This window comes from Cuculus canorus, chromosome 1 (assembly GCF_017976375.1).
Source record: "Cuculus canorus isolate bCucCan1 chromosome 1, bCucCan1.pri, whole genome shotgun sequence".
Classification (NCBI taxonomy): Eukaryota; Metazoa; Chordata; class Aves; order Cuculiformes; family Cuculidae; genus Cuculus; species Cuculus canorus.
Window position 1 is genome coordinate 190,012,255 of NC_071401.1, and position 27,997 is coordinate 190,040,251.

Consider the following 27,997-nt stretch of genomic DNA (forward strand, 5'->3'; position numbering starts at 1 on the left):
GTGGACTACAGATAATTTGAACAATATCTTCTATCCTTTGGCAAGCACTCATTCACTTTTAAATCCCAGGTGTCTGTGATTGTGCACTAAAGCACCATAATTAAAACATGGAATGCTGGATACATTTAACAGGTTCGATTTTGTTTCTTGGTTAAAGTCCGAGATACCAAAAGATGGAGCCTATTAACAATATTGTATGACGAAAGAGAAATCGCTGCAGACTGAAGTCCCACTGGGGGCCTAACAAGTACCTGCCATTTCCACGCGGCGACAGATCAATCAGTCTCTGTATGCAGCAAGCCGCCCTGCCAAAAGCTGAACCACAAGGGGGAGAGAAGAAAAATGATCAATTCCCTAAAATCTGTGCTCTGCAGTAATAAAATGCTGTGTTCTAAACACTTACACTGTCTTTGCAATTGTGATATCTTAGTCAAAATCTCCAGTGAAACTCCAGTCTGATACACGGAAAGAAAGGTATCCAAAGCGTATTAGAAGATGAGTTCTTTTCATCATTTCTGTAAAAATTCAGTTGCATTACAAGGAAAATAAGTGTTCAAATTTACATTTGTGAAGGACAAGAGCTCAGAGTTTTGTACTGATGCACAAGATTGCAGTTTAAATTTTGAGGACTTCAGTTCAATTGCTTTATCTTATTTTGGTTTGCAGTAGAAGAGTGAGTTGGCCAATAGAATAGCAAAGCATATTAAATATGTACCAAACACAACAGTGGCAACTGGAAATGAAAGCAAGCGAATTTCAGCTTGGTAAACCAAGACAAAATAATTTATTTGCTAGAAAGTGTGGCTATCAACAAAGTTCACATTATCAAGCAGAAGAATAAATAAAGAATATTGCACATAATTGTATGTCCTACCAAAACTCAAGGCTGTTACTGTGTTGGGTCTGTGTCCGGACATAAGGATAGAGTAATGTGTCAAGGTAAAGAAAACCAACCTCAGTTTGCTAAGATCAGAAACCATGAACAAAATTTCTATACAGTACTATTATTTCTTAGGGAATCAAGTACTGGAACACATCCTAAAAGGTGACACAATCAAAAAAAATTGTCTGGAATTCTAGGGAAAGCATTGAGATCAGGCACTTTGCATGTGATTAGTCTGTTTTAAAAAATATTTTCATGCTTGGTCTCAAGTGTTGTTAAAGCCACTTTCCCACAATATGAAGTGTGATTTTTCATTTCCTGTTTGTTACACAGAAGACAGCCGTGGAGCTGTGCTACAGTAGTAAATAATACAGGATGGGAATCTGTTTGAGTGAGAAAACACTCAAATAGCTTTATTAGAACTATTTATTTGCATTTACCTTTCATTTCTGTTACGAATAATGATGATCATAATGAAAACTCTGAATTAAAAAAGTCCAAAATTGTCTTAAAAGAAGTTCAGGCTGGCAAAAAAAAAAAAAAAGAAAAAGAAAAAAAAAGGCAGTCAAATAATTTCAAAATAATATAGTATTCTTCATTATTCAATTAGAAAAATACATTAATTTGAAACAAAACAGTGAAAACAAATAGTCTGATCTTCAGAGAAAATGGTTTGTTTCTCATTCACTTGAGAAATTATTCCAGAACAGTTCATCCTTGCACAAATATTACCTTTAAAATGTTATCAAAGTCACTGTCTGTAGAAGTTATCTGCTAAACTAGTGCCTGCAGTGTTAGCTAGATAAAGATCCAAAGCTGCTATAACTTTTCTATCAAACTTGCAGGAGAAAAAACACAAGCCTCACGTGCAGTAAGACCTTTAACTAGCCTGCCCTGTTGTGCCAGTTCCTGCATTAGTCTCTTCTCTGGAACTGCATTAGTGTTTCAGCAAATCCATCTCCCCATTAATTTTGCTCCTCAAACACCCTTCTTGATATATTTAATTTTAATATTGCACCTTCAGTTGCCTCATAGAGACAAATCCACATGACTCCATGTGGATTGTGCTGCTCTTCAAGCTGAGTGAAGTTCTGACTTCATTGAAGTCAACAGGAAGATTTCCATTGATTTCAGTGGAATCACGTTTTAACACACAGACTATGTAAAACACATCTCTAGGGGCTGCATCATAAATCCTGTTATCGCTCAGTGACCTGAACAAGTTCAATACATTAGCGTTCAGTAAATTAATTTGTACATTAAAAAAGAGAGATTAAACCAATGACAGTTAATTAGACAATCTTTAAGCAAATAATTAAGTGAAGCACTAGATACAGATTAAAAGAAAGGGAAAAATACAAAAGAAAGAAAACAACCCCACCCCCAACAGAACAGCATAAGCGAGGAGGCAAACTGAAAATAATTTCTTTCACACACAACAGAATACAATTAAAGCTGTTTGGTAATTTGTAGCATACTTGCCTATTAAATAAAAAGCAAGAGATTCTGTCTTTTGGGCTTTCAAAGGTCACCAAAAATATACCCTGTTCTTCTGTGTGAGAGCTAAGTACAGGAATGCTGAACAATCCTGCAGTCTTTAGTGAATGCTTCTTTTTCAAAAAAAGTTATTTTAGGATGTCACAAACACCTCACTAGAAAGTTCAGTATATGAATTCTGTGTCCCTTGGGCTTCCAGTGATAACAATGGCTATGGAAGAGATTCAAAGGTATAGCTGCACAGTAATACTCAGAATACAGATTAAATTATTTCTCTTTCTAGGAATTACAACAATTACATTAATAGTAAGCTAAATTAAGTTATGCCTAAAGTGATATTTAGACACCTTACATCTAGACAGCAGTTTTACATCATCTAATATCCGCCTTTACCTAATCCTGAAAGCACACTCTCTGCCTATTTCTCAGTTTGATCTCAACCTTCCCTCTGTTCTTATATTAGACATCAATGTGTGTACACTGATACTGACATAGAGAGAAACCCGTGTTCTGGGGAGAAATCTATCTTTCTTCTGCCTAAGCTTCTCTATTATCTATTGTTATATATATTGTGTATTATCTATAATCTAAATTTTGCCTGACTCCTCAGAAAATCAGCAAAATGTTTTATGGTCAGCCACAATCTGGAAAGCAGCGGAAAATGCAGTGTTTTACTTCTAGATAGCAACCTAATGCTATTACCATATATTCCTTGCAATATAACTACACAACTTTACGTTTCCAGCCCGAAATATACTGAAAAGTTTCCATAGTTTGAATAAAAAAAATGCAAATATTAATTCTCAGATATTTTTCAAGCACATCAATGCATTTTTCCTGGATCATTAGCAAGCACACTCTCCATTTTATGCTGAAAAGTAATTCTGTTATAATTGCAGAAGAAATATTTTCATATACTACTTTGCTAAACAAATTAGAAGGACTCCTCTGAGTATTCATAATACATATTTACCAACTATTTTAATTAAAAAACATATCTCTATAGTTAACTAGAAACCTGTATTTCAGTTTGCCTGCTTTATTATGATTTTTAAGTTTCCTGTATCACACATGCATACATTTTGAAAAACAAATATAAATAAAATATGACAGAATAAACACTGATTAGAACATTTTGGAATATCATCAACATATCCAATTTACATGACATAAATCTGCTAACATCTGCACTGATATAAAATCCTCCAACATCTTTCACACCATGAAGATGAAAACAGCCTTTTTTTTTTCTTCATTTGGTACAATAAATAAAGCAGTGTATTTCTTCTATTTCACATTTAACGATAGGTCTATGAGTGTCACTTCAACATGTTAGCATAGAAAACTAAAAGGGAAAAAATGGAAATATGATGTTGAGTTCAAGTAATCTGTTACACTCAGACCTAGAACAAGAAATTGCCTCCATCAGACAGATTAATTGTTCTAGAAGACTCTAAGACAAATAACCTGGACTACAGCATCCCCTCCCTTGGCATTTTTCACATTTCCTGATTTCCATCACTGGAACAGAACAGTGGAAACTCGAGAAAGGAACAATATATTAAAGCTCAGAAAAAGCATATATTTATGCATTTCGACACACAGAAGGTTTTGAAACCATCACTGTTAATTATTACTGACCCACATTAAGTCCTGGTTTCCTCAGATGCACATTGTTGTTTGGATTTTTTTTCACATGCGATTTTTCTTTTTATTTAAACAATAAAATAATAAAAATCTTCCAAAAATTTACATTTATTCTGAAGGATGCAAACTGTTGGTAAAATGTAATTTTTTTTAGAGTATACATAAGTACCATTTTATTGCCAGTGTGCTTACAAAAAGGTGCAACAAATATAATCAATTGTAGCTCATTCAGAATGTAAAAATGAAAGTCCGGCCTAACACAGGGAGGTCTTCACTGAATGGGAACTAGCCAATGTTATTCCAATTTATAAAAAGGGTGTGAGGGAAGACCCAGGGAACTACAGACCATAGTCTAACCTCAGTTCCTGGAAAAGATATGGAGAAGATCCTGCTGGGTACTGTTGAAGGGCATTTATAGAATAATGCAGTCATCAGGCACAGTTAACAACATGGGTTCCCAAAGGGAAAATCCTGCCTAATTTATATCTTTCTATGATAAGGTCACCTGCCTTGTGGATGAAGGGAAGGTGGTGGATATAGTTTTTCTGGATTTCAATAATTCTTTTGATACCGGACCTTACAGCATCCTTTTGGACAATTTGTCCAGCCACAGGCTCATCGGGTGAAGGACTGCTTGAAAGGCAGAGCTCAAAGGGTTGTAGTGTATGGGGCTATATCTGGCTGGTGACCAGCAGTGTTCCTCAGTTCTAGGGCCAGTTCTGTTCAATACACTCAGCAATGGTCTGGTGCAAGAGTTGAATGCACCATTAGGAAGTCTGCTGATGATACCAAAATGGGAGGTGCTGTTGAATCTCTTGAGGGGCAAGAAGCCCGCCAGAGAGATCTAGATAGACTGGAATACTGGGCGATTGTCAGGGGCATGAAATTTAATAAGTTCAGATGCCAAATACGGCACTTGGAATGGAGTAACACCAGCTACAAGAATAAACTGGGAGAAGAGCAGCTGGAGAGCACACCTGCAGAAAGAGATTTGGGAGTGCTGGTCATCAGCAGGCTCAATACGAGTCAGCAGTGTGTCCCGGCAGCCGAGAGGGTGAACTGCATCCTGGGGAGCATCAAACACAGCACATTCAAAAGAGGTTATTATCCCCACTGTATTCAGCATTGGTGTGGCTTCACCTTGAATGTCGTGTGCAATTCTGGGCCCACAAGTTAAGAAGGATGCAAAGGTCCTTGAACACACCCAGAGAGGGGCAACAAACTGGTGAAAGGGCTTGAAGGAATGTTTTATGAGGAATGGCTGAGGACTTTGAGTTTGTCTGCTTTGGAGAAAGGAGGCTGAGGGGCAACCTCATCACTCTCTCCAGCTTCTTGAGGAATATATCACAGGGAAATACAGATCTCTTCTCCTTGATATCCAATGATAGGATCTGGGGGAATGGTTCAGTGCTGCACCAGAGGAGGTTTAGTCTGGGCAGAGAGGTGCTTGATGCCCCAAGCCTGTCAGTGTTTCAGAGGCATTTGGACAATTGCTTTAACTTTTGTTCAGCCTTGAATTGGTCAGGAAGTTGGCCTAATGATCATAACAGGTCTGGTCTGGCCTATCATACTCTACGCTACTCTACTCTACTCTACTCTACTCTACAACTTGCACTATTTTGTTTCAGTCAAATTATTTTACACAATGTCCATTTTTTGAACAAATCAAACACTGAAGTCTTCATTCGTGCTGAAAAAGCACCTGTAGTCTTCCCCTACTGAGGGTGGAGTGTACAACTTATCTAACTGTAAGAGAGTTCTATTTTGAAATTATGGTATGTCCATCTGAAGTTTTTTTAAAAAACACAATTTCAGATCCACTTAAGGTCTGTAGAGGTTCATCCAACAAAATGTTAAGCCTTTAAAGATCATTCTGCTCTGCAAAATCCTACAGCAAATAACTGTTGACAGGCTCTTAAATCTGCAGTTCTTTTATTTACATAGACCTACTGTGGCAGCAATCTATCACCCACAAGGTTTTTTGCCTCTTTGCTTTTTTACCTTGTCCACATCCCTTGCCCCAGGCATCTCTCTGCTTCATAGAGTTATCGAAATTCCTCTTTGTATTTCAGGAAACCAGAATGCAAAAAGTTATGTATTTGCAAGCTCCCAAAACCCACCAAGTCCCTATACCAAAAATGAGGAGGAATCTGCAGCTAAATTGCTAAGACCTCCAGCTCCTAGTCTTTGCAAAGTGTCAAAAATTAAACTATAAAAGCCCTAGTTTTAATGTAAATGTTTCATTTCTCACATAAATTAATGTAAGACCTAACCCTAGACTCTTCAAACTCTTGCTTATTTGCTTTTATTACAGTGTATTACTGGTAACATGTAAGATAAATCCTTCCTTTTTTAACAAGCAGTTTTACTAAGATGATGGTAATGATGGATCCTCTATCTTTATTTTGCATTTCTTCGAACTATTTATGCCCAAAAATGTTAACAGCAGTACCATATCCACTGCTAATAGCAGGCCACTCTCTACCAACAGGAAAGAGAAAGACAGCTTCATCAGAGCAAAGAAAGTAGCAAAAAGACCTTTTTAATGAAAGGATCTATAATTGCTGAATTTCTCATATCGGTTATGCATTCCTTGTGCTTTCTGCATTTTACATGTTCATCCTATTTGTGAGGGATTATTTCCACAGGACTGTAAAAGACAAATCACTTCCCCTAGAAAGATCAAACTGCTCCTGCAAACAACTCAAAAAAACCTCAGCTCACTCAGGCTCATGGGGAGGCAGAGCACTGGAAGAGCAGCGCCTCCTCATACTGGGGTCACAGGGCCACTGTCCTGTATGAGCTTCAAACTCAAAGGATCTAAGCGACTAGCCACACACTGTAGATGAAAACTATCTGATTAGCCCTTATCACAGTTGTGCTATCTTCACAGGACTCAAGAAGGTTAATGAGATTAATAATGTTTAAGATGCTGTTCATGATAAAACACCACGCGGGATCTACAGCAAGACCTTAACTGAAACAACACTAGATGTTTGTCTGTGAGCAAATAGCCATCTCACCTGACACCTGTCTGAAAGTTGGCAGATGATACAGCAGGGTTGACATTGCCTTAAGGAAGCAGCAAGGCAATCTAAGATTCTTCAGGAAACTTTCACAAAGATTTTTCCAGAAAATTTTTAGGAGGGCATGTAGTTCAATTAATACTTTTTTTGTATTAATATATTAATACTTTCTGCTCATTTCCAAACCCCCAGTTCAGTTCCTACTCCTGTCACCTGTACCATGGTGTCTCCTTTAGGGTCAGGTGCAAGAAAATATATCGTTTCATGATGGCAATTATATTAATTTCATAATGGCTATGTGGAGATTCCTGGAGCCAAGAGGCACAGTTGGACCATAATATTCTACAGAAACTTATACTACAAAAACAGACATTAACCTTATTTAAGGGGGTTAATAATCTTTTCTGCAGTTATTTTATTCTTTCATTTTTTTTCTCTTTATTGGCTCCTTGTGGAATTTCATTTATAAAAATAATTGTTCCATAGTACACAAAGATACTATCAGAGAACTAAGAAATATAACCAGCTTCTTTCTACACTGATATTAGGCCACTTAAGAATAACCCACGTGGAAAAAACTTGTGAGCAATATTATCTCTTCTGCATTTATAGAACTTCTTTATTCTTACGGATGTTGTTTACTGAAAAATGCGAAGAACTTCTAAAGTAGTTGATTCTTCATCAATAACAGAACCTTTTTACATATACTATGAAGTAAAAGAAATCCAAACTCCAGGACCTGAAAACATTATCCAGAACATAAAGATGTAATAGAATGAACATAAAGAAGTAATAGAATGAAGCAAATATCAAAGACTACCAAATTACCTTGCTGTAATTCAGTTACTGCTACCATTACATACCAGCAGTGAAATCCCTGTTTTTTTCTTCCGTTATACGTTACAGTTAGTATAAATCAGTGCAATATGATGCAATGCACATACTTAGTGCTGAGCAAAAGCAAATTACTGAACCAAGCCAAATAAATTCTGTTCTTCCACATCTAGTAAGATGCAGAGGGAACACCATCACCATCAGCAAATAAGGTAAGAGAAAGTAGTTTCAGTCCTGATCTCATGAACAATGAAAAAACAAAAAAAATTCTCAGTAATTGCTACATTATTGTCTCATTGACATAAAACGTTTGAAAACTACTCCCACACTGCTGAGGAAAAGTCATACAAAGTCCATGATCACTTCTGCTTCACTTGCTCGCTGCCCTGGAAGCATTAACCACGCTAAGGGTCAAGTCTTATAGGGCTGGACAACAGCATAGGCCAGACCCAGCTGGGGAGAAGAAAAGGCTGGCTAACTCCCGAGCCTTTCAGGTCTACAGAAGATGCCCTCATGCACAGAATTATGTGGTTTCAACCAAAGGTCTATATTCCTAACGTAATAATTGTCTATCTCTGAATTTGTAAGCAGGCACAAAACTATTATTGAAAAGGCAAACTCGACTTATGGAAAGGTTTATTAGAGAACATTCCCTCTGAATATGGAATTAGGAGGCTATTCTTGAACTAACGTATGGAGAATTGAATGTAATTTTATTAATGCAGCATGCTGACAACTTAAAACTTGTACCAAGAATTCAAGGTTGATGCTGTAGTCAATACAGTACAGTATGCATTCAGTCTCGTTGATGTTAGCAAAAATTTCACAACCTGTACATGATTTGTGAGGAAGCTGTGCCTGGAAGGAGGCCTCGTTAAAAATGAAAAAAAAAAAAAAAGAAAAAAAAAGGAATGATTTATAATATTTGTGGAGCTCCATCATATCTTAAAAGGGCATCATTTTATCAGCAAAGCTGTGACCAAGTTGGACTTCAGAAACGTATGATACATGCAAAATAAATCAATAAAATTTAATCTGAAAACACCAAGAGTAATGCACCAACTTTATTATTTAAAACTCCTCACTTAGTTCAAGATCTAGAGGTTTAACAGTCCCTCCTCAACTTTTGAGTCTGAAAACCACTTTCAACTACATTTGAAAGAGATCTGAGAAATACTGAGCCCTGAATGTTTGAAAGGCTGGGAATAGGGCAGAGCAAAAAAAAAATAATGTTTATTGTTGTTCTTAATGTGACTGCAGCTGTATGGTCAGCACAAAGAGCCCGCTCTCACTGCCAGCAGGCCAACAATGATAAATAGGGGTTCACTGGGATTTTGAGGCAGGGAAGGAGCACAGGACATAGCGGGGAGAGGAGGCAGGGGACACAGAGAGAGGCATTTGTAGGTTCTGAGAAGGCTGAGGGTCTGGGTGTAATATAACATATATATAAAAAAATATTTTTTACATCTGGTAGCTGCAAATGTTTGGTTTGGTTTTTTTTTTTTCTTTCCAATTATGTGATTTTGGGTAAGCTTTATAGCATTGTAATGAAGATTTCCTTGAAAAGTCATATAAACTCTGCTGTGCAGATATTTCATTTTTTATAGCCTAGCTACAATACTCTTCTACGCTATGGTGCCAAGTTTCTATGCAATGCTTGGTTTCATGGCAGAATTCTGTGTATGAATACAGACATTTATATGGCAGATGTTTTGCGCGTGTCTATTTTTTGTTTGCCTTTCAAAAATTGTGTTATGTCTATGCAAATTCCCTGTACTTCAACAATTTTGTTAAGAGCTGACAAATATGCTCAGTAACGTATCTTCCAACAGGAATAACACTGAAATATACACTGCCTTGTCAGCAACTTTGCAGCACTTTGGGAGATGGTCCAAAATATTTTGTTTCATTTTAAAGTACATTAGTTTGACACATTTAATATATATATACATTATAAAACTCTGTATTTCTGGCTTTTATTAAACTGTCTCTATTGCAGAGAACGTGATTTTGTCAGTTCCTTTTATATCCTTCAAGTGCACCATTAAAGAGACAGCATATCTATAGTTTTATTAAAGTTATTTGATTTTTATATGTTGGATCAGAAACATATAAAAGCTTGGCAAAAAAACGTGCAGTAAGGGACTGTTTTGGCCCGGTGTTCTTTTGATTTTCCTAAATGAAAAATAAAATATTACTTCTAGGGGATGGAATAGGAGTAGATTTCTGCATTACTAAGTATGTATATTGATTTCATAATATTCAGACGACAACCCATCAGAACAGCATGACTATTTCAGTAATGCAGGTGGAGACATTTTCACACTCCCTTGAGCAGAACATCTGCATAATATGGTACCAAAGTACTCTTGGCTTGACTTACTAATAGAATTTTAAACATCTGCCAGTCATCTTACATTTTGTATCAGTTATTAAGAAGGATGAAGAGAATATTGATGAAAACACAGTCATTTGACAAAGCATTCATTCTGTAATTAGGGGACCTACTAACTAGCATTATTATATAAACACACAATTCTGTGTGTTCTAATAGTAATAATTTCAGTAGAGTTAGTGACTTCAGCCAAGTATGATGAGAACAGGGCCATACATCTTTCGCATATCATTCTAGTACTTAGACCATTAATCTAGGATGCATCTACTGCCAAGGGGATGGAATCTCCTATCCTGCTGTCCAGGTAAATGGCATGATCACCACACAAACATTTGAACCAGACTATTTTTCATTCCTCTCCCAAAAGGTAAACCACTGTGCAGCAAATCTTGAAGTCTCATGGAGAACAGACAGAACAATCTGTCCAAACCCAGCAGTTGACACTCATCAGGGAACAGAACAGAGGATACAGATCTCTCTCCATCAAACATATGTGAGTTTTTATATTGTCAGTGGATAAAAAGCGGCCTGAAGAGATTTAGTTGATTACTGGAGATACCTAACCTGTCTACATAGCCACTGGAGATAGAAAATTCAGTGTTCTGGAGATATAGATAGTCACCTACAGCTCTGGCTGGATAGTAAAGCTGGGCACATTTACTCATGTCCTTGGCTCAGACACTTAGGCTGTGCCTAGTTATGAATTCAATTAAATATTTGCATTTCTCAGAAAGGAATCTCATCATAAAATTTATGTCCCAGTCCAAGCCCCAGGTGTGTCAAGTCTTACAGACAAAGTGAAAAACTCATATAATTGGCTTGTACCTGATCTTTCCCTCTCCAGAGCTGTGTGTCAAACAGCTAGAGGATGTCAAAAAAGCAGGATGTTCCCACCTCATCCAAAGCAGCCCTGCATACCTCTCAGCTCCAGCCATCCCTATATCTGAGGTAGTACCATTCCTTAAGACATCTCCTAGACCACTAAATTCACCTTCAGTTCACAACCTCTCTTCACATGGAAGACAAGAATTTACCTCAGAAGTCTGCAAAATACCACCCTTCATTAAAATATATCAGTAATTAGGCATAGTAAACACCATCTTTCAACCTCATCCCATCTAACCTAAAGCGTCCTCCAAATGCACCTGACAAAACTCCTTTAAGGGCTGTCTAGAGGGAAAAGGATTCAGAAGGCTACCTCTACTGCTATAAAAACTAAGTATCAGTGTTCCTATAACCCTGACAACACTTTTTTCCCCTTTTTACATATCTGATATTGCCACATCACAGAATTTATAATTCTTTTGTGGCTGGAACAATTCTAAGAATTTTTCCGTAAGAGGAAAAAAACAAACCCTTTCAAAAGAGATTCTCAGTACTTCATGGTGAAAAAGGAAAAGAGGCAGGAAGCAAAAGATTGACAAGAAGTCATCCCCAGAGATACCGGCATAAGTAGAGATTTACTGATTCTCACTTTACTTCAAAGTAATCAGTTGGCCATTTCATTATTGTTAATGATTTCAAAGCTATAGGAAGTGAGTTCACTCTGCCTTAAGGAAACATCTCCCACATCACTATGTGTTCAGTTTCTTGCAATTTAGTGGAAACATCCTCAACACTTTATTTGAAGACTTGACTCTGCACATTTTTTACTGCTAAGTCCAAAATTGCTGTGATTATAGATTTATTCTACTGAACGCCTAATTCTAGCTACAGGATGCATAAGACTGATGTAATACTGAAACAAACTCTACCATCCATATCCTTTCAGTCACATAAAAGAAATATTACTCCACAGTTAGATTCAATGACAAGTTTCTATGACTATTCTCTTTGTGGCTGAGGAGACAACTAATCTCTGTGAGAAAAATTAAAACTCTGATGACTCAAAGAAATCTAAGAGTATCACAGCTCTTCCCCTCATACAGCTTATGAGTTATTCCACTATGGCTTTTATAAAAATGGTTAAAAAATAATCAGATCATTAAAGCTGGGAAAGATCAATCAGCTAATCTATTTTATAACCTACCAATAAAAGATTGATCTTCACAGTACTCTTTCTAGATCTTTGTTCAAGCTCGCTTTGAACTGAACAACTGCTAGAGTTTCCAGCCCTGAGAAACTATTCCACAGTCTAATAGACTGAACTACATTTTTTTTTTCTCCTAAATTTTCTTCTATCCATACTTTCATCTCTGCTGGTCACTTTATATGCTTCCTCTTCCTCTGTGGTTTTACAGTGTTGAATTAGTCATGGATTGTTACTGGCTTCATCTCTGTCTCCCCTATTAGCCACTGTTTAGGTCAATTCAACAATTTTTTCTGCTTTATGTAACTCTTTATAGACAATTTACATATGTTTGGCCTTCCCTTGATTTTCCTGTAAGATGAGTATATGTTTTACTCACATTTTCACAGGAGCTATCCTCAGTTACATTTTAGCTCCCTCAGGGACTTTTACATTATCTTTCAATCTTTATGGGTATCCTTCTTTTAAATTCCAGGTAATTCTTAATTAGTCAGACTTTAGTTACCAAGCTTCCACCTGATGTAAACTAAACTCAGATAATTTGGGAGACAGACAACAGGACACGAAAATTCATAAATGCGTGAGAAGTTCCAAAGGTATTCAGAAATGCCATGGTTTGAGAAGCCAGGCAAATAAGTTCTAACGCTATCTGAAATGCATGTTTCAGCACCTAAAATATGCCTCAGTCCCCAAAGGACTCCTAATCTGCTACTAATGCTCAAACCATGCCTAAGTCACTACACAGCTCTGAATCCAACACAAAGTCATGACCAAGAGAGAGGAGTACCTCTCCTCTCTCACGCCTTACATATATTCAATGAGAGGGGGAAAAAAAAAAACAATAAAAGAAGCAGCAGGATCAGTACTCTGCACCTTCTTCTTGCTCAGAGGCATCCCCTTCTTACTAGACCACAAACTCAGATTTCTTTTTACTTATTTTTGCCATCTGGACTCATCAGTCTTGAATTGCTTTCTGCACAAGGGCTTCCACAGAGACTAGAAAGGGACTTAACCTGGGACAGACACCAGTCTGGCAGGTTGTTTGATATTTGGAGTAGTTTGGCAACTTACTCTGCAGATTCACTCTAAATGTCATATTTCGTCTTTCATATACCCTGGATTGATATGGATCTCAGGTACTAAAGGAAACATCATCCTGGGCCTACATGTTCCCCTCCCTAAGTGCACTACCTTCCTAAGTTTGGCCCCTTTCACAAGATTTAGAGTCTTAATTATTATTTGCATTTGGTCTTCAAAATTTACAACACACTCAAGCCCTGTAGATCTCAGCCAACTTCTTTTTAGCTACTTACAGAGATTAAATACTTAATTTTCACTGACACCATGTTTCCCCCACCCCCGCTTTTATTTTTATGACTCACTGGTCAGAACTGGCTCCTAGCAAGCTGGTTTTGGCTGTATTATCACATGTTCAGCTAGGTTTCAGGAATACTCCTCCAAGAGAGTTTCCCCACAGCGAAATCCTGCTTCCTCTCCAGTCATCAAAATTATTCTATAAAGGGAATATCTTTCAGTCTTACACGAAGTCCAGAGTTCTTTACTGTACCTAGAGATGTCCAATACTCATCAGCAGGAATAAATACTTCTCCAGAAATCAATGTCACCACATTATTTAGATTAAGGACATGGGCTTTCAAATATCTTATTCCCTGTAGTGTAGACCAGTGTATTTCATATGAGGAATGTTATTTCATATGCTTTCTCCGCACCTCAGAGCCAACTTTTAGAGTTCTTTGGAAAGTGCAAATGGGGCAGAATGCTAGCTGAAAAAATTAACCAGGTATCCAGCAGCAGTTGTTGCTGGCCAAACAGGTGTTGGCACTATGAAGTAAAGGCAAACATGCCCCATAGGTTTTGGCCTAGAACAAAGTAAGTTGCTCTGTATCTGTGTTATTCTAGGTTAATCTGCAGTACTGTTTTCAGAAGCTGATGTGGCTGAAAACTAACCTGGCAAAAAGTGATGCCTGTTTGTCATCTCAGACATTTCCACAAACACAGTGCCTGCCCCAAACAGAGATCAGGCATATACAGCCAGACTGGGGCGGGAGATTGGGGCTGAGGAAGTCTGGATTTGGATTGGTTTAGACTACCCTGAAGCTGCACTGTCAATAGAAATAAAAGGTCCTATTCTTCTATATTTTGCTGTTTGAGTTTACTGTCCCACCCTTGCCTGATTTTACTTGGATAAGGGATCAGCCAGTTTCCACATACCCTAACACACTTATGTGCAAGTGAAGAGGATGAGCAGGTGAGAACAAAGCCTCATAGGTAGGAATTAACTAGATGAAAAAACAACTAACCTTATCCTTTAGCTCTGCCTGCAAGATGAAGAAACTTCTGTGCAGACTTAATGGTGCTAAGTACTGGAACTCTACTCCAGATGCGTAATAAGCAGGGGAATAGCAGAAAACAGACATGTTGGTTATGTGCCTGCCTTCTAAAGATTTTCAATAACACTTAAGAGCTTAACATCTTTTATGCTTTTGAAACCATTATTAATAAAATAGCATTAGACCATTCACAAATCTGTCACTTCCTGGGCCACCTTGGCCTGGATCAATACACTCTTGTTAACTGTTATTATGCGTTGTTCACAGGTCCTCCATCAGTACCTTGTTGAAATGGCAATTCTCAAAGTGACAGGTCTTTCTGAATTAATTTTCAAGTATGATTTTAGGAAATAATGTGTCAAATGGATTGTAAAAATCCCTGTACTCTAACACCAATTTCCTTTTCTTTATTCACTGCTTTTGTTCAGTCCAAGAACTCTAGCTTGCTTTGCATGATTTATTAATATCAGAAATGTTTGGGGGTATTCTTAAAAAAAGAATGTTCCAAAATGGACATACATGTGTAGCAGCTTCATCTTCTAACATTTGTACCATGAATATTCTCACTGTGTGAAACAGGTGTGTAATAATTTTACTATCATTTAAAACTCTTGATATTGATATACTAGTTTCCAACCTTTGTATTTTTCCAGTACATGCCCACAAAAAAAGAAAAAAAATAACTATATACTCAAGTTCTGTGTTGTCTTTTCCAGCTTTTTTCCTCTTTCGCATTAGCAAATCTATTTTTTGTATAAGGTATCCTATAGTTCCCTTCATTTCAACTACATGGCACATAGTATCTATTGAATCGCTTTTTAGAGTGGGTTGTGCTACTTACAGTGAATCAAGAAATTGCACAAGTAATCTTCAGGGTTGTTTCCTCAGATAGTCTCTCTTTGCAATCACTTATTAAATGAAAATTGATTTTCTCATATGCATGCAAGAAATTAGAACATTTAGACAACGTCAATCTATTATGAAGCATACACAGCAGGAGCAGGCAAAACTGTGTTAAATTTTACGATTTAGCAGATGAGGAATGAGATTTAGTTGCTTAACACAGACAGTTAGTGAACTAGCAGCTCCTGCATGGCTTCCAGCTGCCACCTCACAATGGCACTGGTCCACAGGTTCTACGCCATTTATGGTCACCCTACGCAGGATGTCTTCAATACCCTTAAGTATCCGAAAGCAGTAAAATGATAAATTGAGGAAACTGAATCCCATTTAGAATATTTATTTTTTACACCAGTAATCGTCAAAACACAAAAAGACTAAATATTACCATCACTAATATGAAAGTGGTTTAACTCTTCTTGTCCTCTTTTTGTCAATCTCAGTTTATTAATGTACTAATTCTAAACACATACATTTCTTAGACCAGTTTCAATGCTATTTCATTATTTGGAAAGTCCCACCTAAATGTAAATAGTGACTAAAGTGCTAAACAACAGTAACAAAATCTACCATCAGCCTCTTCAGATCCAGCCTTTGAGGAGCTGCATTTTCTGACAAAGAGACCTGAATCACTTCATATCTGAATTGTCTATGACCTGGGCCTTCCATTTTTAAAACTCAGGTTCTTTTTTTAGTCTTGAGGCAACTGATGCAAATCTTGCCCACAAATAAAAATATATTTTTAATGAATGCAATGCAAGATTATGGAATATGGAAAGAATTTCAAATTAAAGTTGTTTTTTTCAGGACCAAGTTAACAATTTAGACATTCCTTAAAATGCAGCTTTTAAAATTTTGTATACATATAAACATTTTGAGAAATGGGTTTATTGAATGGGTTCACCTTGTGACATTAGTCAATGAATTCCCTGAGTTACAGCTGTGGTTTTATACACATTTCAGAATTCTGGTTTCAAAGTAAAGAGAAAAGAAGACCAACTCAAGCAGTTTTTGGGTTTTTTTGTACTGAAAACAAAATTTATTCCACAAAACCATGAAACAGATGATTGGAAACTCATTATTACTGCCTGGAGTAGAGTCTGCTTTTGCTTACTTACTCAAAGTGAAAGATCATACCTCAAAAGGATCGGAGTGCAGCTCATTTTACAGTGAACTAACTGGTTTTAAATATAGCTTAACCTGTATCACAAAAAAAAAAAATAAAATTAGAATTCCTAAGCATTAATCAGTAAACCAGTTTTACTTCACTGAATCTGTATCTGTCCTGTCCCTAAGTTAGCATAGTAAACCAGGACTGAACGCTAGAAGCAACCACTTGATATAGATATGAGTTAAGAAAAAGGAATTATGAAAGAAATGATATCTCTAGAAATCTTATCTATCTGAAAACCAAGTTTATTTGTACAGGAGCTACAGTACCTTTAAAATAGACCATGCAGATCATGTAAGGCTGATGTAATTCTGCATTAAAATTGGAAAATATATGTTTTGAAAGAAAAGAACTAAACATGTTTCTTTATTTCCTTCCATGGAATTATTTGAGATATTAACAAATTATGACTTCAACTTAGCCATTGTACTCCAAGTTATTCTTGGACTAAATTATGGTCTCTTTTCAGGCAGCCTGATCATCTGAACATCAGTTGAGCCAGTATTCAGTATTCAGGACTGAGGAAAGCACCTAAATATCCTTACAGTGTTTCTTCATGTTTCTGCCAGATCCCTTCAACATGGAATCTACAAAAAAATCACAAAACCTTTGCTAGCATTTTGAATTTAGGACTTGAAGATCAGTTGTTTGCCACAAATAAATATATTTGAAAATGATGATGGAGAATAGACTGCGTGGATTTTAGTACATTGATACCACAAAGAAGTACACAGCTCTAAAAAGACCATAATAGTTGAAGCAGTACTAATATGCAAGACGACTTGCATATTACGAAGCAAAAGCATGGCCTCATTCTATTTATATTCTTCAGTTTCATGAGGATTTTATTTCTATTTAGTCTCCTCGGTGCATGAATCACTTAGGCATGGGTCCATGAAGACTACCTACCACTCTACTTGTAGGCCTGTCTTGAGATACTATTCTTTTCTAAAACAAGAGCTAGAAAGATGACTTTTAATCTCTTTGAGAGTTGAGACACCCAACTCACAGGCTAATCTGCTTGGAAGTTAACAGAGAGGAATGATGACCCATTCAAAAATTATGTTACCTTTTGCAAACAATTAGAGCAATGGAAACTCTGTTTAGAACATAAAAATCTCTTGAAAGTCACGGAAATAAACAATGGGTTGAATTTAGGTCTTGATATACAAACCTACAGAGTATACACTGAAGCAAATGTCTATGACAAGTCAAGAATTGGTATTTTCTCTTGTATTTAATACTAGTACTAGTGTAGAATATCAAATCAATAAAGCACATTAGAAGACTCACTTAAAGCACTGGACCATGACTAGGGCTGGTCCTGTAGATATGTAATGACATTAGAATGAAATGTTAATTATAAGCAACCTAGTTCTGGTAGTTTATATGCCAAGCCACACATCCAAATATCATGACATTTTGATCTGAACAATACCTGCAGGATAGTCTGCAGAAGGTGTTCATATTCTACCCTTTCTCAACTTGGTATAGAAATATAAAAAAGTAGAACATACAAAAGTTTTAACATGCAACAGTATTTCAGGCTAGCTTACAATTATGTGGTAGTGGTCTCCGAATAATTTATTCAAACAGCAACTTCAGGACCTCTCTACTAAGACCTGAGTTAGTTTTAGAGGACTTTGTGACGCACAATGCTTGATGAAGTAATGATCTCAGAGCTCACGAATCTCTAACCAGCTGACAGCAGGAACTAAGAATACAAATGGTTCTTAGTGAAAATAGTGTTTTCCTTAAGCTAGTTTTCTAGAAATCCAACAAGAAATTCAGAGTGAGCATAGGTGAGGATGATCTGCAAGAGTATCAGACTGAGTTAATCATCTATTTCACCACACAAGGGTATTAGTGAGAATCTTTTCTGTTGCTGCAAAGATTTCCCAGAAGGCAGCGGCAAGCATGCCATCACGAAGAGAGCCACATAGAAAAAGAGACAACAGAGAAGACAGAGAAGACATTAGGACGCAATTGTGCATGTATATGGACTTTGAAGGAAGGGTATACTCCTGGTTCCATGGCTTAAATATAGCCAAAGATTCTGATTCCCTAACAGTTTTGGTTACAAATGACAGGAACCCCAGCATCATGACTTCCTGCTTGTTTCTAAAAGCTTCTCTGGATTGGGATAAGAGGATACAACAGCTTTCTAAAAATCCCTTCTGTAATCTTGGTCTGTATGTAGAGTTCCTCTTACAGGTAGGAGAGCAAGGGAACTTGGTAGATGAACTGCTGACAATTAGATTTAATGTATCTGTTCCATAAGTTGACCACTTCTAATGAAGTGGAGGAGGAAAACTTTATTTGGCATGACATGCATGCTTGTATCATTGCACTGCTCTAATCTGGTCCTGCTTTAAAGCTTATTTTGGTGGATATTGTGTCCTGGAATGACACATATTAGTACTGGTGGGATGTCAAAGAACTTCCAAAACCAGATTAACAAAATAAAATCAACTGACCTGTAGAAATGTGAAAAGCACATTTAGAAACACTCAGAGCTGGAATGAAGACAAGGCTAAGTGCAGGAATGCAAGGGTTATGTGAATATCTAACAACATGAATATTGCCAATAAGGACATTTAAAAATAACAGCATTTTTATTTTTAAGTTTCTCTGAATTTCTAAACCTCTTAAAATATTAACTCAGGACTCCCAAATTCACTAAGGCAGTTAGTTAAGGATTCTTAAGCTTATTTTTACTGCTGGGGAAACTGAGGCAGAGAGATTCAGTGACTTACCCAAGGCCACAGAGGGAGTCACTGTCAGAGCCGGGATTAGAGCTCAGGAGTTTCTGGCTCCCAGTCCCAAGCTCAGACAAGTAGACCATGGCCTCAGGACATTTCCAGCTGGTCTTCAGTCTAAAAAAAAGTAAATTCTCAAATATGTTACAAATATGTAACATATATTTCTTTTTATTTTGAATGTAATAGTATGAATGAGAACACATTGCTCATAAATCAGTGATGAAAAGCAAACCAGTACATTTTATCTGAGCTGCCTTTATCATACACGTGTATGATAAGGCTCTGCAGAAAAATCTTGATTTAAATTGCAGCCAGTACAAACACCTATTGTATTTTTCAGGGTAAGGAACAAATTGCCTTTCCAACCCAGCCAGCATGTCATTTATATTAATGGTGAGGAATGCTAAGTTGCTCTGTGCGTAAGTAAACTCTATTAAGAAAGTCACATCCCCTGGTGAAGCCAGATCCTTAGTAAATTTTACTAGCTAAGCACTGAGCTCCATGTCAGAGTAATTACACCTTTTATCCACTGTGAGCTCTCTCTTAGCTTCTTCATACTCCTTAATTTCCCACTTCAGCTAATTTAGCAGTAAAATCGCAAAGGTTTTTAAAAGGTTAGCTACTGAGGAACTGGTGCATGAATGTTCTGTTAAGCTCCATGCATTGAAATCACATCGTGTAGAAGAAGGAATTAATTAAGTTGCAATTAGGTAGTGATGGATCATTGACAACATATATACACTTTGGTGCTAAAATTAATCTCCCCAGTAAATCCAATATGTATTTGTGTATCTTCTGATCTATACGTTGGCAAGTTCTATACTTCAAATAAAAAATGGACAGGCTGTCCAGCAATATCTTACAAAAAAGGTATCTCTTTCAGCACTACTGAAACTACATTTTAAAAAGTTATATACTTTCATTTATGAAAACAGCAAAAGGAGAAGAAATTTTCAAAGCAGGTCATTTTAAAGCGATTGTAAGGCCATTTGTTATATGAAAGTACTTAGTATGCTGAAAGCGCTAGCAATTGTGTAGTATACTCTTGCTTTCTTCTTTTACAAGTTGCCATATTGTTTCCTTGTATCAACAGTCAGATGCCTAATACACAGATTGGCCATTAGCCCGGTCAGTCCTCAATTCTAAAAGCCTCTTAGGAGATGAAAAGTCTTTGGTTAATTCACACCTTGTAGAAAGGATGACAGGGCAGAAGTTACATCCAGATGCATTTAGAGTATACTTTGAGTTTGATTTTCCTTTGCCTTGCATCTTGTGTTGTCATTTACAGCTGTGCAAAGTGAGCACAAAATGGATATAAAACATTGCTACCCGTGTTAGGAGAGAATTCTGATTTGGTTGCATTATTTCCAGGGGTGATCACAAGTGCCAGGCAATGAGAAAAACTGGCTGTGCATAGAAAGTCTAAAAAACTTTGACACAAAGCACAAAGCAACAACAACAATTTCCAGACAATTTACAGAAACTGCACTTTTGGAGTATTGCTTTGGAGTAATAGGTATTTTCATTTGCTATTTGCTCGGTAATTTCTGAGAAAAAAACATTAAATATTAAACTCATATACAGAAAATGAATCCTATTTCTTCCCTTTTTTTGGTATAAACATATTTAACTGTGAGTCCTAAAGTATACTCTCACATAAGGAGGAACTCATGTCCTACATAAGATTACACTAGTTCTGCCTCCCCACATGCTGCTTCTAAACCCAGTACTTAAAAAGTTACACTTCTACACAGCCTTCTAGAATCAATGCAAAAGTTAGTATTATCACAAGAGTTGGTGTCAGTCCATCAGAGTTCAATGCTGTTCTAGCTTTTGTATAGGTAGCAAATCATAGTCTCAGCATTTACCGAACAGTGCTATCTCTGCTCTACGATCTATCACCATTATGAGAAAGCATGTGCTGCTGTCAAGTATCTCAAAGAAACTAACTAATAATAGCAGGAGAAGCCTCCAAATATGAGATTAGCAAATGTGTGTTAACAAAATTGATAGTTAAAAATTAAGAACCTAAATTGTCTGTTGTTGGAGATATGGTCTAGAATTATTCCTTAGTAACAGCCATTTAGTGCATAGTAATCACTTCAGTATTTTTTGACATTTATTTCCCCCATACTACCTTGTGGGCCAATTTTCTGGCCCCTCCTAGCCAGAAATCCTTCCTGTTATACTCAGATACCACAATGAGCCTGGCAACTCAGGTGTGTTGATTAGGAGCAGAAACAGAAATTACTCGACTACATCAGCAGTTGTTGACCTAAAAGTACTGCTACTCTTGGTGTTTCTGTTAGAAAATTTCTTTTCTTTTAATCACAGTCATGCACTTCATAAAGCCATCCTAAGACATAGCTCACAAACCAATCACCATTGCCCAAAGGTTCCCTTATCCTTCTACCAAGTGGCTAAAGAACACATGAATATGTTTGCTCTTATTCTTAGAATTTCAGTAATAATGTATTATAGTTTGGGGGTTCTTTTTTTTTCCCCCCTTCCCCTTTTGGATTGAGAGCTTCTTTAAGTATTCTGAGTTGCTAGTCTGGCTTGACTGAAAAGTACTGTGTGTTTGCTGTGTGTCTGCATGTGTGATACCAACTGTTGAAAACTGCTTGATGTTAAATGAGGGCTTATGCTCAGAGCTGTTCTACAGTTGGCTCTCTGGCAGAATCTCTCCTCATCAATGACAATGATGCCTCTGTGTGGGGGAGAGTCTGTTTTATAATATTGCACTTGCCATGGCCTTAATTTTACTGATGGAGCATGATTATGATTTCATTTTCGTTAATCAAAATCATGAGTCATTCCATTCATGTCAATAGCATTAAAGAGCTATGCAGACAAGCAAGAGTTCAGAATCAGGCTTCTGGTTTTTAATCTGAAAGGATATTTGAATCACTTCATTAATGACAGATAGTGAAGCATAGATCCTCTGATTCGTTCGTGTTACTCAGTTATGCCATTAGCATAAAACATCAAATAAAGAATGGTAATGACAGCTGGCAATGTGTCATAGTACATGGGGTTTCTGTTTACCTCAAGTATAGAAAATACCCTGGAATTAACAAGATTTAGGATAACATTTCAAGTATGACAAAGTCACTGCATTACATCTCCTTACCCTTGGAAGCTGACAATGTTTCAAGAAATCATTTCCTTTCTTTGTTTTTTTTTTATGTCACCCTTACATAACTTGAATGCAAAACATCTAAAGGCAAATAACATTCAAGTAAGACCTCACAGATGGAGTTAAGTTTTGTAGCCTGGTCCATAATGGATATTAAGTCTGGTAAATACAGGACCATCAAAACAGTGATCACAACTCATAAAGTAGATGTTTCGTAGATGTCTCATTAAGCACTAGCAAATCTTCATTATTTTTTAAAAGGTGAAAAAACTTGTTAATATTAAAAAATACAGGCATTCTAAAACAATAAAAGGTTTTGTACCGGTGCCTTTCTCCTGCTCAGACAGTGAAATTGTGCAGAGGATGATGGGCCTTAATTTAGTCCTCACTTATAAGTACTTTTAAGACTAAATATTCTTGAAATTACACTTATTGAAATTACACTTAAGCTCCATATAAATCTAAAAAAAGACTATAGGAGGGGAAATCATTTCAAGAGATCTAGCAAGCTATCAGAATATTGCTCTATTATATTTCTTCAGATTTTTTTTCATTTTTGAAGTTAAGAATTATTAGCATTTGAGAACATTTTCTAGAAATCTGTTCAGTATATTACAGACCCTGGAAGCTATTACCATCACATATACTCTCAACTTTACTACAAGCATGTGCCTCAACACACCAAATCAGAGAGTTGGAGTTTTTATCAAGAAACCAGGACAAAAAGCAAGCTGAAAGAAGGTATCTTTTACTGTCTTCAATAGGTCTCACTGGTTGTCTCAATAAAAACTAAATATCTGTCTGTGCAACTTGCTTTTCCAATACAGTGGGAATGGCAAAAGTATTTTCTTCCCAGTTCCCAATGAAAACTTTCTTTCTCCCCTGCAAGACCACGTTTCCAATTTATACCCTACTCTCCCTCGGCATAAGAAAAATTTGTCCAGTGAAGCAATAAGATACTGTCTTCAGGCTAAATACAAATGTTAGTCAAATCAGTGGTGCCTTTTAAGGAAGCCTTGGTATAATTTCCATTCTCAGCAACTATGGGAATCAAACATTTTTCTTATCTTTGTGATAATGTTGCTGTGTATTTCAGTAAGCACAATTGGGCACATAGCTTACTCATAAGGCAACAGACTTTACATATCTGTGCCGAAAAACAATAAGAAATCTCACTCTGTTTTTTTTCAATAAACTAAAGTGAGTGAGAAACTGAAGAAATATAAAACAGACAAGTGACCTACCGTGGTGGTCTTTATTCGTCCTCCTGGTTGTGTACAGGTCCAGCCTGATTTATTGATTAGCAAATCACAGCCTTCTCCTTCTAAACATGGAAGCATTTCACACCACTGTTTTGTTTTGATAATTCGTGCTATGGAACAGAAAAGAAAAAAAAAAAGAAAAAAACAATTGGCAGGAGAATTCACATTTCACTTATCTCTAAACACTTTCTCATTTGAGTTGTCTGTTTTCATCATTTGATAATGCAGCCATAGGTTATGATGCATACAGCCCTAGGCAATTTGGAAAATTATTTACAACACCTGCTGTGCCAACAGATTTCATAACAAAAACAGAACTTAAAACCCAACAATAAAACAAAAGACAGCTCTGCTGTAAATCAAAAGAACATAAAAGGTAGCTAATTTTCTAATTTTTTCTAATGCTCCTTACAGTAAAGGAAATATTGTTATGAGAGCAACAAACTATGGACTTACTATCCTAACTAATCACTGCGGTAGCCTAAAAATGACCCGTGACTGGGATCCATTGTATTAGACTGCAAAAACCTGAGCAGACACTCCTTGTCCTGAACTGCTTATAGTGTAAATACGTGAGAGACACAGTGGAGAGGGAAAAGCTATAATAAACAGGTAGAGGGGTCAACATAATGACAGCAATTGTGAAATTCCATGATGCTTGCAATGGTAAGGGCATAGCTAGGGGCAGGAACTAGGATAGGTGTCGACTGAAGGTTGGGATATCATAGCAAAGAGGACAATAAGCAGAGGGAAAAGACTGCAACAAACACCCTATTACTCTGTTATCACATGGAAAAGAAAGTGTAGTTAGGAAGGACCCTAACTGTCTGAGAAGGTTATGTGTTGTGTGCTTTGTGGCTCCTCTTAATGCTTGTGTATTTGGCATGCTGGTTCTGCAAAATTTCCTCAAGGCCATGCAGTAAGAAACCTTGGAACAACAGAGTTCTGACAGCATTGGAGTAGATGCAGAGGAGTTATAGGGAGAAATTTTTCTTCAAAGCAGGGAGAAAAAGGGTTTTAATTCCTGTAGAGTTCTTTCTGGATTATAATACTCCTTTTGAGTTCACCTCTGTAGTATCTGGGTTTCTCTTCATAGAATATTAAGCAATATCATTAATATCCAGTATTTCCCTATTCTTTCACGCACCCCCACCCCACCCCCCATAGCCAAAATTGTATGGTGGAATGTTAGTTTGGGATTCTTTTTATAAAATACATATACAGAGGTGCACTAGCTTGCATGGTGCGATATGTTCATGCTAAACAAGGTAAGGCCCCCCAGACAACCTTTCTTTTACTCAGATAGTAAGCCTTGCAGTCCACAAAAAAATTATCATCAGTTCCTTCAGGGATCACCTCAGCAATCCTGGGCTAGACTACAAGAAAGCTCTGCCATCTCAATTTCAAGAGTAGAATAAGTTCCACATAACAGCGACACTGGTCACATCTTCCTCTATGTTGATGTGTGACGCCAATACACATGATAAATCTCCAGCAGTCACGAGCACAAGAAAAAGAGAACTACAAAATAAATACTTACCAAGATAAGACACAAAAACTTATGATACTCCAGATTATTTTTGTGTCCAATTAGCTTAAAAGCAGGCATTTATACCCAGTGGCAGTTGCAGTTCTTTATGCTCACCTATCCCCCTCTGTCTGGAACTACCTAAGAATAAAATTCTCAATGCCACTGGATCGTGACAAGAAATATAACTGTAATTTAAAGTATTTTAATAAAATTCCTTCCTACATTTTGACATGAAACAACTTCTGCCCTCAGACCTTGTACAACTGCTGGTGAGCTTTAGGAATAAAACAAACACTGATTCCTTTCAGTGGAAGCTCAGTCTGAAATTCTATTAAAATATTAATTTAAAAGAAACTCTTTAGATCCCAAACATCTACATAGGAATTTGCACTGTTCATTAGGCAATATATACACACCTATATATATCTATCTCAAGGGAGGAATGATTCCCAAACAATTTTCATAACTACCATTTTTTAAGCAAATCCACTAAGTTTTTATAGCCCATAATACACAGAAATCTGGATTGTGCTTGGGGTCCATTGGTGTTTCTCTGCTGAGAAATGATTCATATCAGTTTTCAAGGCTAACATCTCTATAACAGATAGTCTCATCGTTTGTGAGTGAAGGTACGCATCCTGCTGCAGGCTTTACAGAAAAAGCTCAGTAAAATGTTAACATCAACTCTCACCTATTTGCATGCATATATTTTGGAACTCGCATATCAAAGTGGCTATTTCTATCAATGTTTCAACAATATGAAGGATGACTGAAAGACTGAACAGTCAGTTAAATTAAAAAATATGTACTGGGCTGCCTCTACTATGTCAGATGGGAGGTTTTCCTGGAAACATAATTTGAACTAATCCTTAAAAAAGACATTGTTCTCATTTGTGAATTACTCTCGATGTTTCCTTGGTTGCTATCTCAGAATGCAGATATTCGTAATACCACAAATACATGCAGTCCTTGCTCTGGGTATTGACTATATCCCACAAATTTAGAATACACTGAGACTTTTTACAGAACATAAAGCCTATTACGTTTCTGGATTAAGTGTATAAACTAGCTCATGCATTTAGCCTTTGAGAATTGGAACAACTTATTTTGAGGGGAGAACTGCTCAGCTCACAAATTACTCAGCAAATCAGTATCAAAATGGTTTATTAATTCATTAATGGCACATAACCAGCAAAAATGATCTATACACGCAGGATCAATACTAGTGATACAAAAAAATAAACGATAGACACAAAATGTTCATAAGCACTTGAAACTCCTCGATGTCCCTCTTGAACTAAGGCCAAACACAACTAACACACTTGCATGAACCCTGCTTTTCCCGTCCCTGCCCTGCACTCCCGGGCAGAGGCAGGTGCTGTGGCTTAGGCTCGCCCCTGCCGCAGGGGAGGCTATGCTGCTCCCCGCTTCCCCGCACCGTATTGCCCCAGGGTCTCTCCTATCCTTACGATCTTCATAGTTATTTTACTCTGATTTTCAACCTGCCCCTCAATTTTCCTTCAAAATCCTAATAAACACGCATTCTTTCACATTCCCTTCTTAGCAGGACGAGTTTTCTGGGCCATTGGCCACAAGTAAGGCAGGCAGTCACACTCAGATATAACTTGAAGTCTGTACAGACTCGTTCTGTTACACACATAGAGCCACAGTTGCAAAACAGAGGCCATATTCGTATCTGTGGCATTACGTCTATTTTTGCATTTTCATTTTTCCATTTGCCCGGGATAGCAGCGCATCACAGTGAAGCTGAATATATAAACTTAGGGCGCAAAGTATGCAACAATTTTATCAGCATAGTATCAAGAATTTATATCAGTAATTGCAACTGAGCTACACTAGTCAGAGCAAAGGAAAGCAGTGTATTTCCGGAGGCAGTCTAGTTGCCTTTTTACTGTGTTCATTCACCAAGGGTGAAATTCAGCCCTCTGCACACAAGACAGCAAAAAGCCTATCAGAGTCTTCAAATCCACTCCAACCTCCATTATAAAGAATTAAGTGGTACTTAAATGATACATAGGCTTTGTGCAGACCTTCTGCAAAGAACTGAAATTTCATCGTAAGGATCTGAGCTGACACTACTTTGCATCTCCTAAGAAGGGCTATGCCCCTTCACTTAAACTGAAGCTAATAGGAACTGACAGTGCTCAGCACATGGCAGAATTGCTTTCCCGGGTAATACCGTTTGAACTGGATAACAAATGGAGTCTATTTGAAGGTTTTTCATACAAACAGATCTGAGGTGTTGCAGGCAGGCAGAGGTTATAGCAACATGATGCCAGCTACTCACTAAAGAGTTCTTAACGGTTTTTTAAGACCAAATGATTTGCAATGGATTTCCAGTTATTAGTAAAAATAAATAAATAGAAGTCTCTATTCATGATCAATATAGTCCAATTTAAGACTAATTAACTGAGTAGTGTTTCAGAACAGCATATATTATTTTTTTTTTAAATACTGCAACTAGATGTCTGTCACTAAGCTTCTCACCTGGTTTAACATTACATATAAGCTTTCCCCTAGAAGATTAGCTTAATTCTCTATACTTTATT

At 37.0% G+C, this 27,997-nt stretch overlaps 1 protein-coding gene across 11 annotated transcripts in view; it reads right to left on the reverse strand.

Annotated features, from left to right (window-relative positions):
• Positions 1 to 27,997, reverse strand: part of TAFA5 (TAFA chemokine like family member 5) — a 406,890-nt gene that overhangs the window by 49,530 nt on the left and 329,363 nt on the right. For 6 of the 11 annotated variants that reach the window (XR_008448191.1, XR_008448194.1, XR_008448200.1 and 3 more), the window contains 2 exons: positions 23,879 to 24,006; positions 16,700 to 16,762 (listed from right to left, as the gene is read on the reverse strand). Coding sequence is in view for 1 of the 11 variants with exons in the window: in XM_054056431.1 (XP_053912406.1) it covers positions 23,879 to 24,006 (128 nt within the window). In the remaining 10 variants the exon portion in view is untranslated. Of the gene's footprint in view, positions 1 to 16,699; positions 16,763 to 19,489; positions 19,610 to 23,878; positions 24,007 to 27,997 lie in introns of all 11 variants that reach the window. The other 5 variants (XR_008448192.1, XR_008448196.1, XR_008448193.1 and 2 more) reach the window with 2 other exon arrangements.